General features: G+C 41.5%; 1 protein-coding gene and 1 pseudogene across 4 annotated transcripts in view; both read left to right on the top strand.

The window, feature by feature from the left end:
• Nucleotides 1–3,635: 3,635 nt before the first annotated feature.
• LOC137241534 (mitochondrial dicarboxylate carrier-like) lies at nucleotides 3,636–4,206 on the top strand (annotated as a pseudogene).
• A 10,756-nt stretch (nucleotides 4,207–14,962) lies between these two features.
• Nucleotides 14,963–15,333, top strand: part of G6P (Glucose-6-Phosphatase) — a 70,856-nt gene continuing 70,485 nt past the window's right edge. For 3 of the 4 annotated variants that reach the window (XM_067769546.1, XM_067769545.1, XM_067769543.1), the window contains exon 1: nucleotides 15,171–15,304. In XM_067769546.1, coding sequence (XP_067625647.1) covers nucleotides 15,225–15,304 — 80 coding nt within the window. In that variant the 5' untranslated portion in view covers nucleotides 15,171–15,224. The other variant, XM_067769544.1, reaches the window with a different exon arrangement.

Here is a 15,333-nt window from a genome sequence, read left to right as displayed (position 1 = left end):
ATCGATAATGCTGGTGGGAGCGCAGGCATCTAACAGGGCGCGGACCAGGTGTAAACGGCCTCCTGCCTCAATTCGGACTATGGCTGTCGGCGCGATGGCGATCAATGCTCGAGTTATAGTCGGTGCCGCTAAATTATCCCGGAGTCGACCACTTCTGAAGCCGGCTGGGGTTGTTGTTTGGCGCGCGAGGGTGGTTGTGGTATCCTCCTTGCGTGGTTGATACGGGGCCGCTCTGCCAGTAGAGAGTCGGGTCGAGCGGAACGGACGCGGCTCCGCGCCGCCCCGGCGCCCACTGGCATTGCGGTGCGATGGGCTGAAAGGACGGGTCTCCGCGCCATCCCCGTGTTCCATGTGTCGCTGATTGCTTTTCTGCTTCTCATGCTGAAGCAGCGGTCGGAAGGATCGTGCTTCTCCACTGGCCGTTGGGGCGATGGCTAAGGCGGCTGCACCTCTCGTGAACTCTTCCATCTCCTTCTCCTCCTCTTCTACCTGTTGGGCCCACGATCGTGTGTCCTCGGTGATGTTGATCGATAGCACCTCGTCGCTTTCGTCGTCGTCGCGCTCTGCGCAAGGGATCGGGCGTGGCCATGCTTGCTCGTCCTCCATGTGAAGCGTAGTGTGGTGTGGTTCACGGCAGCGGTGGCAACGGTCGTTGCTAGGGCATATCTCTAACCGATGGAACGGCGATAGGCAATTGGGGCAGTGCCGGTGTATAAGGACGGCCCGGAGGCGTTCTTCTGCCGACATTCCCCTGTACCGCGGGCATAGTCGTATGCCGTGGTTCTTCTGGCACAACCGGCAGGAGACGGTGAAGGAGTCAACGCGTTGCTCCGTCTTGTTGCGTTTGACCGAGAAACCCGTCATTCTGGAACGGGAACTTGTTATTATTTGTTTTGCATTTTAAGGGAGTTGGGTGGCGTATGAGCGGAGAGTAGAAGTTTAATTGGTCGAGCTTGTGGTTGGCGTACTCGGGTTAAGGGTTTATTTGGGATGAATAATCTGGTTAAGTTATTCTGCCGATGTAGTGACGTGTAGTGGTTGAACCCACTGTTAGGTTTAGTAAAATTTGATTGACATACGCCTAAAATGACCCTTTGTTTTGAAATTAGTTTCATCAGAATGAAATTGCTGATATTGAAAGCCACCAATAGTAAGATTAATAATTATTAAATATAGACTTAGGGCAAACTATATTTTTTGGTGGTTGCCTAAGGCAGGCAATGCGCGACAATATACGGTATATCACGGTAAACTCGTGTGTTGTCACGGCTCCTTGTAATTGCCCTACAAAAATTTGGTCACAAACCTTACCCGCGCCCATGCAAATGTGACTATGAATGCCTGTAAAATGACTAGTCAAATGACGTCGTGCAGATAAAATGTGCGACAGATGTAAAGAGGCCTTCATTCGCTGTCTGGGAACACTCTTTGTGTTGCTTTGGGCCATGTTGTGTGAGAATCACAAATTGTGGTGTGTTTGTTGATTCCAACACAACCCTGGCGGTGATAGCCTACACTATCGAGTGTGGTAATTTGTTAGAGCTGTCAGCTGCTCACTCTTCCAATCGTTGGAATGAGACAGCTGTGCGGTGCTGCCAATTTGGCAGCGTAATGAGACATAATGGTCATGTCATGCAATCATTTAGGGACAGCTCGCGTTTGAGTCTTGACGCGACATCAACGCTAATAATTATTTCTGGAAGTTCGCATTTTTTTTGTTTTGGGTTCTCCCATCACGTTGATTTTGTTGAGTTATTATTTCTTTAATTATTTTATCAATCTTAAAGATTGTATTGAAATCTCCCATTAGCTCTTCCACCGTTAAGTCTACGCTACTAAACACGTTGAAAGGCTTGGAAATGTTACGGTCTTAAATTTCGAAGTTATTTCTTTATAGTTCACGAAACAGTCTAAACTAAGTTGGAGTTTAGAAGAAAACTTAACTTTTCCTAATAAAAATAATAATGGAAACGGATTTAAGGAAGATACCTATTTTGCTTATTTTTTCCATTGTTATTTTTTTTTTGGTTTTGATAAAAGGAAGCTCATGATACAAACCAGAGCGCGCCTTCTTGTTTAGGTATATATTTTCGCGATTATATATGTATTCTGATTTTTGTTCACGTGCTAACGCTCGGGTGTGTTGGATCTCATGGATCCGAGTTGTGATACCCTTTGGATCGCGCGCAATGTGCTTACTGCGTACCAGGGATGCACCTTAACGTTAAGCTAATCGTTTATCAAAAAATTTCCACCGTTTCCGTTGAAACACTTCGAAATATTATCGATAAAGAAATTATCAAGATAAATTGTATCTCGTTTTTAACCGAAACGAAAAGCTTTCGTTAAAGTTAAAAACGTTAAGAAAAACGTGATACTTTGTGTTTGAATTGTGCTGGCAATGCTATAGCCATGGTGAAGCCGTAAGGTGGTAACAGCGAGCGGACATACACAAACAAACTCCATGTAATTTGTTTGTGTAATTCGTTGGTGGTAATGTCAAAAATACTCTGAGAAATGTTCGCACTGTCAAAATTCATGACAGAAGTTGCAATCAGCTTGGCTAATGCTTTCACCTTTAATGACTACGTCATCAATCAGCTTTGCCAGCATAGTTTGAAATTAATAATCAACATAAACGATTTGATTTCGTTTTGATATGGCAGAAAACGAAACAAAATCATTTCGTTAAGTTGACGTTCTTAACGTTAATAAACGAAACGAAATGACTTTGTTTCGTTTATTAACGTTAAATATCGTAACGAAATGATATCGGTTCGTTGGTTAAGCATGCCTGCTGCGTACGAAAAAGGCATCGAGTGGCACCCTTGTTTCGTTCATTCAAAATGACATTCATTCATGGAAATGAGGATAGATACATTTTGAATGAATTTTCACTATGAAAAAACTTGTGTGATAGGTAAGTATGCAGGTATCGTTCCTTTTTTATAATTTTATAAATTGACTAATTTTTTATTCTTTTGTTTCGTTTCATCTCATTACTTCTATAAAAAACATGGCTTACGTCTAAAGACACCCAAACTGAAAGAAGTCCATATAAATCGGCAATTGGAACAACAGAAAATGAAAAACTGCAACAGCAGCACCACCATCACCAATCCTTGTATAACGCACTTGATCCCACTGCTGATCCAATTTCAGCAGTAAAGACTGATGACACTTATGAACCCTTGAATGCTGCTGGTGCTGCTGTTGCTTGTGCACCGGTAACCAATACACCTGTAGATTCGTTATATTATGCGCTACAAGCAGTCATAGAAGGTATGAGTGCGAAAAGCCGCACAAAAGTTTGATCTTTCAAAAACTGTTCTTGGGCGAAGAGTACGCAAACATCCACAATATGAAAACGATACGTGAAAATCGTGTACTTACAATGGCCTATGAGAAGTTGTTTTTTTTTTTTTTTTTTTGTGATATGCGCTGGATAGGTTCAGTACCAATATAATAGTTTTGTAATACAGATATTTGGCAAGCGAGCATGGATTATGTTGGAGCAAAATACTCAACAAGAAAAAGTACAACGTTAATCTGTTTTGTAAAAGCACAAGTCTTGCCCAAACCCACCCAGAATCTGTCTTTTTAATAGTTAGTTATAAACTCTTCATACCAACACCATGTCCAGTATAAATACACAGCGTCAAGGTCGATGGTATTTTGGTGGTATTGCTAGCGCTGGCGCTGCTTGTACACATCCACTAGATTTAGTCAAAATTACGTTACAGACAGCAAGACAAATTATCTGTTTTACAGTTGATTACAAAAGTGGTACGAGAACAAGGTGTCCTAGCCTTGTACAATGGCTTATCTGCATCCATCCTACGTCAGATGACGTACTCGATGACTCGTTTCGGCATATATGAAGCAGGCAAGAAACAAATCAATACCGATACATTCCTTGGTAAAATCACCTTAGCTGGTTTAGCAGGCACCGCAGGCGGTATTGTTGGCACATCAGCTGATATGGTGAAGGTTCGTATGCAAAATGATGTTAAATTACCACCCGAGCAACGCAGGAACTATAAAAATGCTTTTCATGGTTTAATCAAAGTTTATCGGCATGAAGGTTTTGCGCGTTTATTTTCTGGTGCTACAACAGCCACTGGAAGGGGTGTTCTAATGACAATTGGCCAAATTGCATTTTACGATCAGATCAATGCTCCGGCTCGAGTACTTTTTAATTTTTAAAAACCCAGTTAAACTTCGTCTCTCGTTATTAACATAATACGCAAAATCGGGTAATGGGACTGCAGCACGCGATGCCTTGTTTGTTGGGGGAGCCCATCGACATAACCGACATTCGTTCAGTACTTCATCATGCTTTACGTAGTCGTGGAAACCTATAACCGAGTTCGAGTCGTCGAACCGCGATTGCTTCAATGGTGGCTACCAGCAAATTGATTCCGCCACTCGACAAGGTAGGTTTTGCGAAAATCCATTAGCTAAAACCATAGTAAATGCCAAAAAAAATTTTTTATTTTTTTTTTTTTACTTACTACTTAGGCTGACGCTTTGGCTTACGGGTTCTCTTTACGTAAAGAGCGACAGCGACACTTTTGAGCACTTAATCACGTTTTGCTATGTCGGCAAAACGCTCATAACCGTTAACAATGTTGGTGGAATGTTGAGAGCGGCTTTAATACGTCAATAGAAAAGCGATGTTGTAGATTGTGCGGCCTTTCTCATGGAGAACAGAACCGATTTCTCTTTAGAGCAAGCATATAGCCTGGACAGGGGGACTCAGGGTGAGTATTAAATGAAAAAATTTCTGGCTCCTAAAACACGAAACTTTATGCATGTAACCCAGAGCAATGATTTTCTTGGATTTTGGCCCACAAAATTTTCAAAGCTGAAAGAGGCAATCTGTAGGTACGGTGCGAGAAACGTTGGCTAACGGCTAACTCAATGTGCATACATTACCGTGTTGAAACTTGGCCTTAAATTATTTAGCTCGGCATAGCTACACATCGTCTCGCCGCTGCTATTTAAGCTGGTGCAACGCTTTGTAACTATGTATATCCGATGTGACTAGATACGAGTGCTCACGAAAGAGAAGGTGGATGTCCGCCCTTTTGAGATGTAACTAATAGATCATGGTATAGTTAGTAAATTCATCATAAAATTAAGAAATATTCGAAGCAATTATGCAGTTCGGTACTTGTCAGCTATTCGTAAACTGAATGCTTTTTATACTAAATTCTGTTGGCCTCGTGCCTTTGGTCGAGGGCGTATAGGTTCTGTGGCAGATAGTAGATCTGCGGTAGGGTTCTGTTGGCCTCGTTCGGGGTGAGCGAGAGCTGGGTTAAGCGGGTTGTTGGCCTCGTTTGGGGTGAACGAAAGCTGGGTTAAGCGGGTTGTTGGCCTCGTTCGGGTTGAATGAGAGCTGGGTTAAGCGGGTTGTTGGCCTCGTTTGGGGTGAACGAAAGCTGGGTTAAGCGGGTTGTTATAACGGGTGGGAGTTACAAGTCTCCCTCACCCTCACTGGAGGGTGGTAGTAGGACCAATTTCGTGATTGGTCTGGTGGTTTGTCCCCTTGCCGTATCCAGTTCGACGACTCGAACTCGGCTATCGGGGCCATAATGAAGATTGGCTATCCGACCTAGTCTCCATTCGTTGGGGGGCAGATTATCCTCCTTAATGACGACTAGGTCTCCCTGTTTAAGGTTTGATTGTGGATGCTTCCACTTAACGCGCTTCTGCAATTCGGTGAGATACTCCGTTTTCCACCGTTTGCAGAAGGTTTGATACAGCGCCTTAAGTTTTTCCCATCGATTGACGAGTGATGCGCGATTCTCGCTGACGTCGATCTCCGGTGGAGCTAACAGGTGCCTTCCCACGAGGAAATGGCCTGGAGTAAGTGGCTCCAAGTTGGACGGCTCGTTGGAGGAGGGGCTTAACGGTCGAGAATTGAGACAGGACTCGATTCGACAAAGTAGTGTGCTGAACTCTTCAAGGGTAAATTTGTGATCCAAAGCGATCTTCTTGAAGTGGTTCTTGAAGCTCTTGACCCCTGCCTCCCATAGTCCGCCCATGTGAGGAGCTCCTGGTGGTATGAAATGCCATGTCAGGTGACAGTACTTGGATAGAGTTCGGTTGCGAGCATCCGCCAGGAAGGCTTTGAGTTCTGAGCGGAGAGCTCTGGAGGCTCTCACAAAGTTGGTTCCGTTGTCGGAGTAGATGTTCTTTGGACATCCTCGCCGGGCAACAAACCTATCGAACGCTGCCAGGAATGCGGCAGTACTGAGGTCACTAGTGGCTTCCAAGTGAATCGCCTTGGTTGCAAAGCAAACAAAGAGGCAGACGTAACCCTTTGACATGCGGCATCCTCTTCCACTATAAGATTTGATGTCAAATGGTCCGGCAAAATCTACCCCCGCATTGGTGAAAGCCCGGGAAAAGGTGATTCGTTCTGAGGGTAGATCTCCCATAAGTTGGATTTGGGTCCGTTTGCGGAATATTGTGCACGTTTTGCAATTGTGTATGACCGATCGGATCATATTTTTGACCCTAAGGATCCAATATTGTGTGCGTAGGCGACGAAACATAAGTTGGTTCTCTCCATGCAGGGTGTCTTTATGGATGAACTGGACAAGAAGTCGTGTGAGCCGGCAGTCATACGGCAGAATGATCGGGTGCCGTTCACTGTAGGGAAGATCCTTGGCCCCTGAAAGACGACCGCCCACCCTCAATATGCCCTTTTCATCGACAAGGGGGGTGAGAGGGAGGATTTCAATCTTTGAACCGATGAGCTTCCCGGAATTTAAACTCGAAAGTTCCTCCGAATAGTGCCTCCGTTGGTAGAAAGCTATTAACTGACTTGTCGTGGCCTGGATTTCATCGGGTGAAATGAAGGGCGATGCCGCTTTAAAGGAAGATTTTGTCTTAGGATTGGTTCTTTCGATAAATCTTCGAACATACGATATGACCCTCAAGGCCCTGGATAAATTGGAAAACCGTTCGGGGATGTCGTCTTTATCTCTTATTTTTGAAGTTGTATGAACCTGCACCCGTTTCTCCTCTATGTTAGTCCGATAGTCCTTTTCTCGTATTGGCCATTCTGTCTTATCTTCTTGTAACCAAGAAGGTCCCTGCCACCACAAAGAGTTATTGACTAACTCCTTCGCTGATAGTCCTCGGCTAGCCAGGTCTGCAGGATTGGATGCGGATTCTACGTGGTGCCAGGATTTGTTTCCTACCTTTTCTACTATTTTCGTTACTGGATGAGCGACAAAGGTTGACCAAGAACAAGGGGGTTTTCTTATCCACGCCAAAACAATCGTGGAGTCTGTCCATAGGTGTAGATTGAAATTTTCTAAATGCAGATTTTCACGCACTGATTCGATGGTTTCGGCCAGCAACACTGCACCGCATAGCTCTAATCGTGGTAAGGAAACTGTTTTAACGGGTGCTACTCTTGTTTTTGCTATTAATAAGTTAACGTAGACCTCATCTTTTATCTTTGCTCGTAAAAATACTGTCGTGGCGTAAGCTTTTTCCGAGGCGTCGCAAAAGCCGTGTATTTCAACGTCGTTGGTTGGCGTAAAATACACCGAACGTGAGATACGAATTCCGTTAATGGAGGGGTATTCCTGCATAAAATTATGCCATCGGTCTAGGGTTCCTGCCGACACTGGTTCGTCCCAGTCAGTCCCCTCTAGCCAAATGTCTTGCATAATGATTTTTGCAACAATGACGACTGGGGCGAGCCAACCTAGAGGATCGAAAAGTTTAGCGATTGCAGAAAGTATTGTCCTTTTCGTTAACATATCCCGATTTTCAATTGGTTTTGCCGTGAAGTAAAAATAATCCGCATGCGCGTTCCATCGAATACCTAGGGTCTTGACCGCACTCGTGTCCTCGAATTCCAAAAAGTCTTCGTTGAGCAGATGAGGTTTGGGTATTTCTTTAAGTATTCTTGAGCAATTTGACGTCCATTTGCGGAGGGAAAAACCAGCGGACTGTAATGCATCTGTGATTTCATCGCGAGCTTTGAGTGTGGATTCGATGCTATGTCCCCCGGCTAGAACGTCATCGACGTACATACCTGTCCGTAAGATATCTGCGGCAATGGGTAATGAAGTTTCAACGTCGCCTGCTAGTTGGTGCAGTATCCTTATCGCCAGATAAGGAGCACAATTGACTCCAAAGGTGACTGTCTTTAATTCGTAGACGCTGATAGGGTCACTAGGATTGTTGCGAAAAACTATTCTCTGGAATTGTGTTTGGTTTGGCTTTACCCATATTTGCCGGTACATCTTTTCGATGTCGCTATTAAAAACATATTTAAAGAATCTCCATCGAAGGAGTAGAATCGTTAAGTCGGCCTGAAGCACTGGGCCTGTATAAAGTACGTCGTTTAGGCTTGTGCCATTGGCTGTGGGACACGAAGCGTTGAACACCACACGAACTTTGGTCGTGGTGCTTTCCTCTTTTATAACCGCATGATGGGGTAAGAAGTAGCAATCGGTTACGTGGGGTGGTATGATTTTTGGAACTTTTGACATATGTCCCAATGTCTCATATTCCGCTAGTACCCTATTGTACTCTGTCTGTAGGGCCGGTGTCTTGGCTAGGCGCGTCTCATTCCGGTAGAATTGGGAGCAGACGCCGTTTAGGGAAGGCCCTAAGGAGATGTTGTTGGGAAAATCCTGTTTAAAAGGAAGGGCGACAGTATATTTTCTATCGGAATTTCTTTCTGTTGTAAGTCTGAAAAGTTCCTCGCAATAGGCATTATCTTCGTTAAGTGCCCTTTTCTTAGGTACGTTTTCAAGTTCCCAGAAAGCGGTTAGTTGCTTGTCTAGGCTGATTTCATTAAAAAAGGATACCCGTGTATTAGTTGGGTGAGGTACTTCTGCACGACCAGTTAGAATCCAACCGAAGACGGTTTCTTGGGCGAGAAGCGTATTTAGAACGTTCTTCCTTATACCGTTCAGTATTATCTGGGGATAAATGTCGCCTCCAAGTATGAGGTCGACTGGTTCATTAATGAAGAACCTCTTATCCGCCAGAATCAGATCAGGAAACGCTTGTCGAGTCGTTGCGCTAACTTGGCAAGTCGGAAGGTCCCCTGTTAATTGGGGCAGGACTAAGACCACTGTATCGATGCTCACTAAGGGGTCTGTGAGCGAACCTAACGTAATCACACATGATTCCTTTACCTGTGCAGATGGGGTATTATTTATTCCTGACACTTGCACATGCAGACGTTTGGATGGAAGGTTTATTCGCTTTTTTAGTCTTTCTGTTATGAAAGAGCATTCGGACCCAGAGTCTATCAGCGCTCTGGCGGAAAATTTCACTCCATTATAGTGTATATTAACACGTGCTGTTCCTAATAACACCCCTTTAGTGGTGTTAGCATGACACGAAGAGACGTTGTTAGCATTATCTTGTCTTTTTTCAGACGCCATCCTTGCCCTAGCCTGCTGTGAGGTTGAAGGTGTGTTGTCGGGGGCGTTTTGAGTCCACCTTTGAGGAGTTGTATTTGATTGTGCTGTCGGAAGATGGAGCAAGGTGTTGTGCCTCGCGTGGCACGTGCTGCAATTGAATTGGCTAGTGCATCGTGTCACGGTGTGTCCACCCGACAGACAATTCAGACAGTAACTATTGTTTTTGATAAATTCAATTTTTCCTGACGTGGACAACCTACGGAATTTTTGGCAATTTCGTAATTTGTGCTCTGTACTGTTGCACATCTTACAGGCTGATTTGGGTACGCTGGCTTGGTAAACCCCAAGTTTCGTAGAATTTTCCCGAGAGTTTGAATTTTGACTTTTGGGTGGTTTTGTGGTTTTGTTACCCCTAAGATCAGAAACCGTCTCTAATGTCTGGAAGCGATTGGACAGGAATTTGTCCATATCCTCCCATTTTGGGATATCTGTTTTTCGTTCTACGGTCTGTTCCCAAAGAGCCAACGTAGATTCAGGGAGTTTTGTGGAGCATAGGTAGGTTATAATTGCATCCCAATTTGTGATGTCAATATTATGACATTGTAATGCAGAAATGCAATTGTTTATCTCCCGTTGCAATTTTTTGATGGAGGTTCCACACTCCTGTTCGACTGCCGTCAGATTAAATAAAAGTTTTAATTGTGTGTTGACGAGGATACGTTTATTTTCGTACCTGTCGCTTAGATTTTTCCAGGCGGTTGCAAAACCCTCGTTTGTTAATGAGCACCTGCCCATTATTTCTTTTGCCTCCCCTTGCATTTTTTGTTTTAAATAATATAATTTCTCGACATCTTTCAGATCAGTATTGTGGATGTATATCGCCGTGAACATATCTCTAAAGGCTGGCCAGGAAAGGTAGTAGCCTTTAAATACATCGGTGTCACAAGGCGGCAGCCGCATTTTATGTCCACGGCGCGAAGAGTCTTCATCCTTTGCTTCATCCTTGGCCGGCTGTGGGGTGATGGATTCGGCTTCAGCCGCCACAGCAGACATGCATTGCAGGTAGCATGCAAAGCAACTTTTATTTTTCTTTCTTAATGAGCTGAGCTCGTCTTTGGACAGTTCAGAATTGCTGAGAAGACTTTCATATGTGGACTTGGTCTTCTTCCATAGTGCCCTTAGCTCCTCTTGCAGTAGTGCAAGGGTGTGCTTGTTCCGGGATTCGGCCGGGGTGGAGTTGAAATCTTGTTCAAACTCCACTATGGAATCAGCCAATCTAATATAAGTCTCCATTGATTTTATTAATTTGAATATTTTGTTTCTTTGAAGGTGTCGAGCTTGAAGGCAAAAGACTTAGTGGCGTTGGTGTATATTCAACCGCAGCAAAAATTATAAGAGTGTTTTGTTTTTTTTTTTTGTACGTAGCCCAGCTATCAATCCTGCCGTGATTGTGCTGTGTGAGTAAAATCTAAAAAATACACGGATTTGAACTCTGATCGGATTGTATGTGTTAACACAGAAAGCAATCTTATGTGAATTTAGTGATAAGAAAAAATTTGAATCAGATGTAAATCTTGACGTGAATGTAATGTGTGGCCAGGGATATGAACCACTTATAGAGATCCTCACGAGGATTATGTAAGCCACAGATAGAAATCCTGACGAGGATTTAATGTGTATACAGTGATATAGATAGAAATCCTGACGAGGATTTAATGTGTATGTAAAGGTGATATCAAATGTGTACAAAGTGATATCAAACACAGATAGAAATCCTGACAAGGATTATGTGAGCCACAGATAGAAATCCTGACGAGGATTTAATGTGTATACAGTGATATGGAAATAAACACAGATAGAAATCCTGACGAGAATTTAGTGTGTATAAAGTGATATAAATGTAGTGATATGCAGCACAGATAGAAATCCTGAAAGGTTCTAGTGTGTGCAAAGTGATATTAAGCACGGATAGAAGTCCTGAAAGGATTTAATGTGTCTACAGTGATGTGAAATGCAGAGAAGAGAATCGTCTGCAAATATTTAATGTGTCTTAACAGGTGTGTTGGACACAGATAGAAATATTTTCCAAAAAAAATTTGGCGTGTTTAAAAAAATTAAAAACGCCGATGGTAATCCCAATGTGGATATAATGTGTAACGTTTGAACCACAGATAGAAATCCCGACGAGGATTTAATGTGTATACAAGTGAAAGTGAAACACAAAAGAAATCCTGACGAGGATTTAATGTGTATACAAAAGGGTGTTATGTGAACGTTGATGAGTATCGCCGAGTAGCCAACCAGGGTATCTTTCCCAACCAAAGGAAATAAAATTTGTATATCCAACTTAATGTGGAAAATTATACTTTTAATTATTTATTATAAAAACGCTGAAAAAAAAAAAATACAGCTATATAATATGAAGCGACCAGTATAAATAGTGTTTGTGACCAATTGTGATGAGCCACTAGCCACCCAACGCAGTGCTAATTTTTCGGCTTTTTGGTATTATTTCAGCTCGTAAACTGATTAATAAAGCGAGTTCTGTGATAGACAAGCTACGGCTATCAACCAAGTGAAATTACGGTTCCTGACTAGGAAGTTTGTCAATGTATGTGACGATGAGGGGGTACAACACAGTGCAGTGATGAGTGTGAAAAAAAAAAACTAAAAAAAATTCACTAACTGTCTGCCTTGAGCGGTGTCGAGTAACCCTTACCACTGGTGGGGGGAATTACCCGATCGTCAAAAGGCGATTGGTGTGTTTATAACCACGAATTCTAACAATTTCACTTGCTTTGCCTTTTTTGTCTAACACGGAATGCACTTTCCGTGCGTAAAATCACGCAACTAAAAAAAAATGTTTTGTGCAACCAAGCAACCACGTACCTTGTGTTTTTAGTTGATCGATGGGCAGCGATGTGTTGATGTGATGGACTGTAGAGTGATAACAAATTGTGATGATGATATGATGTGTATGACTGTAAGATGTGATGCTAATGTATGTGTTTGATGATGGACTTTGACTGATGAGTATGATGATGATAAGATTGTATGTGATGTCGTGACGATGATATTAGTGGACTGTATGAGTGATAATGGACTATATGATGATGTGATCTCGACGTCAATAGACTGTATGTGATGATTTGTGGCTGTATGTGTGCTCGCTTGTTTTGTGTTTTCGCTGGTTTTTATGTTTTTGGATATAATAAATAACCTCTTTCGACTTTGTTCGCTTTATCCAAACTATGAAAATTGGCAAAATTTTTATAAAAGTGATGTTTTCTCTGGAGTATGCGTCTGAATATTAATTTCCTCGGCGCGTAAGGACCAATGTTTTGCGTGGCAGTGGAGACCCAGGAAGTCGGGCGGGTGCGTCGCAAATAAAAGAAAAGAAAAGACCGAGTTAGTATCACACAATAACAATTTTATTCACTATATTAAAAGGGACACTCTTTGCTTTGTTTATTGCAAGGGGTTTAACAAATTCAAATTAATTCAAATCCACAGGGCATGTGCACATTTAAATTTAGGCAAGTGATTAATTGGAAATCTAGATTCAATAACAATCGCAAATATCAAATTGTAAAAATATATAACCCCACAAAGCGGAGAATTAATTACAGCACACTTTGCTATGCACTTGGCAAATTCACATGTAGGAAAATTAGTTATCTCAAATATTAATTATAATGAGAATCGCAACTTAGAAAAAAATGAAAAATGGTTGGTTTGGATAACTCACCTTGGGCTAGCTGCTGGCTCGTAAACGTTCCAAAATAGAAAGAAATATTTAAAAACGAAAAAGGTCCGCACCACCTGCCGATAGCCAACTTTCGTCGAGTTTTTCCCCTTTGAAGTTAGCGCTCGGCAGGGGTGGGCCGTTACCGGTAAATAATAATATTGCCAAAAAATGTGCATTAGGGTGGTAGCGAATATTTAGGCTGGTGGCCTAAACACGTTACAAATAACTAAGTAAAGATTACATAACTAATTTAAACAATATTTTACCCTACCTAAAATTAAAAAAAAATGTATATTTAGCTTTACAAGCTTTTATTACTTGTTAATAAAATGAACTAAAAAGTAAAAAATAAAATTAAAGAAAAAAAACTTTTTTAAAAATAAGCTTTTATTACTGGTTAATAAAATTAACTAAAAAGTAAAAAATAAATTGACTATAAAGAAATATAACACTATAAGTTCATTGTAACCTTTGACGATAATTAGGCCTCTTCGTCTGCGACAAAACAATTCCATATTGTACATAATTATATATTTTTAACATTAAAACTTTACACCTAAATTATTAAATCTTACAGTTTATATTATAGTCCTAATTGTTGTAATAAAAGCGTGTTAAATTTTGATGGTATAATTAAGAACATTTGGGACCTCCTTTTCTTGCTTTCACAATTTATTTCATTTCCATTCCCTTCATTCGTTTCCTTTATTTTATTTTCCTTCCTTTTCTTTTCGTTTCTTTTCTTTTCTTTTCTTTTCTTTTCTTTTATTTTCTTTTCTTTTCTGATTACATTCACGACGGTGGCTACAAATTGAAATTTGCAAATTATTTTTACACAATTTGTCTCAGGGGCCGTGCAGAATAATTCAAAGATCTTTCGTGCGGGTCTACCACGTAATCCCCAAAATCAAAATCCCCAAAACAAAATCCCCATATCAAAATCCCCAAAATCAAAATCCCCAAAATCAAAATCCCCAAACTCATAATCCCCAACACAAAACCCCATTTTATGTGTGAAATAAATTCAAATTAGGTTTAAAATCGCCGCGACCAAAAAAGGCTAATAATCCATACCACCTTTCTGCATAGGTGGCCTTCGGCCGTGCTTATAAAAAATAACCCTGGGCTACGCCATGCCAAGTCCGGGTGTGTGGTATAATCGTGGCTACCACCACGGTGATGTCCTTCTGCGTAGTACACGCTTCTGTTAGCTTGTTCGAATTAGAGCGACTAGCAGTCCTATATATGGATAAGTAAAAATATGTATTGCCAAAACGTGAATATATAGTTATACATACATAAATATGAATGAAAGAGGAAAGAGATATTGCTATTTTTTAGGTCATGATGTTGATCATAGCACTGGGATTTTGTGTTTGGGGATTTTGATTTTGGGATTTTGAATTTGGGGATTATGTGTTTGGGTATTTTTTTTTCTTTGGGGATTTTATGTTTGGGTATTTTTTTTTTTTTGGGATTTCGTGGCACTCCCCTTTCATGCAGCTGGTTGGCTCCCATTTACGCCAACTGTCTGTGGTTGGGCTATGTTCCCAATTCTCCGAATATGGTTAAAGACACCTTTGATCCAAAGGCGGGAAAAAACTCGCACGTCTCTCCCAAAGAATTAAGACCCATCAGCCTATCAGCGTTTATTTTAAAAGCGCTGGAACGCTTGATTGACCATTACACAAGGAACAGGATTTCTTGAGAGCGATTTTGGGCATCTCAACACGTCAGGTTTAAGGAAAGAGCTCTTCATTCGGTTGTCAAAACTCAAGAGGGGTTCCTCGAAAGCAAGGAATTGCCTTCTTATTGAAAAATCAATTTTTTATAAATATAAATACGAGAATATGAGTACCCGAAGTGAGCTCAGGCATACCATGCAATGTTATAAAAACCGTATATTTTCTATGTCCTATCCGAAAGAGAGGTTTTTATGTTTAAAACAGCCAAAAGAATGAATGCGCATGTCCAAGGAATGTCAAGGCGAAACAGCGACACGACAACATAGGTACGTCGCATAATATTATTTTAGAAATTTATTTTATTTCTTTAAGAGAAAAGAAAATATGTGGAAAATTACTTTGGACAATCCATTAGCTACAATGTATCATGTTGATATATTAACAGTGCAATGGGCGCAAAATAAGTACAAAAAAAAATGCCAAGAGCTACCTA

The sequence above is a fragment of the Eurosta solidaginis genome, chromosome 2, assembly GCF_040869045.1.
Source record: "Eurosta solidaginis isolate ZX-2024a chromosome 2, ASM4086904v1, whole genome shotgun sequence".
In the NCBI taxonomy this organism is placed as follows: domain Eukaryota; kingdom Metazoa; phylum Arthropoda; class Insecta; order Diptera; family Tephritidae; genus Eurosta; species Eurosta solidaginis.
This window is presented reverse-complemented; position numbering and strand designations above follow the sequence as displayed.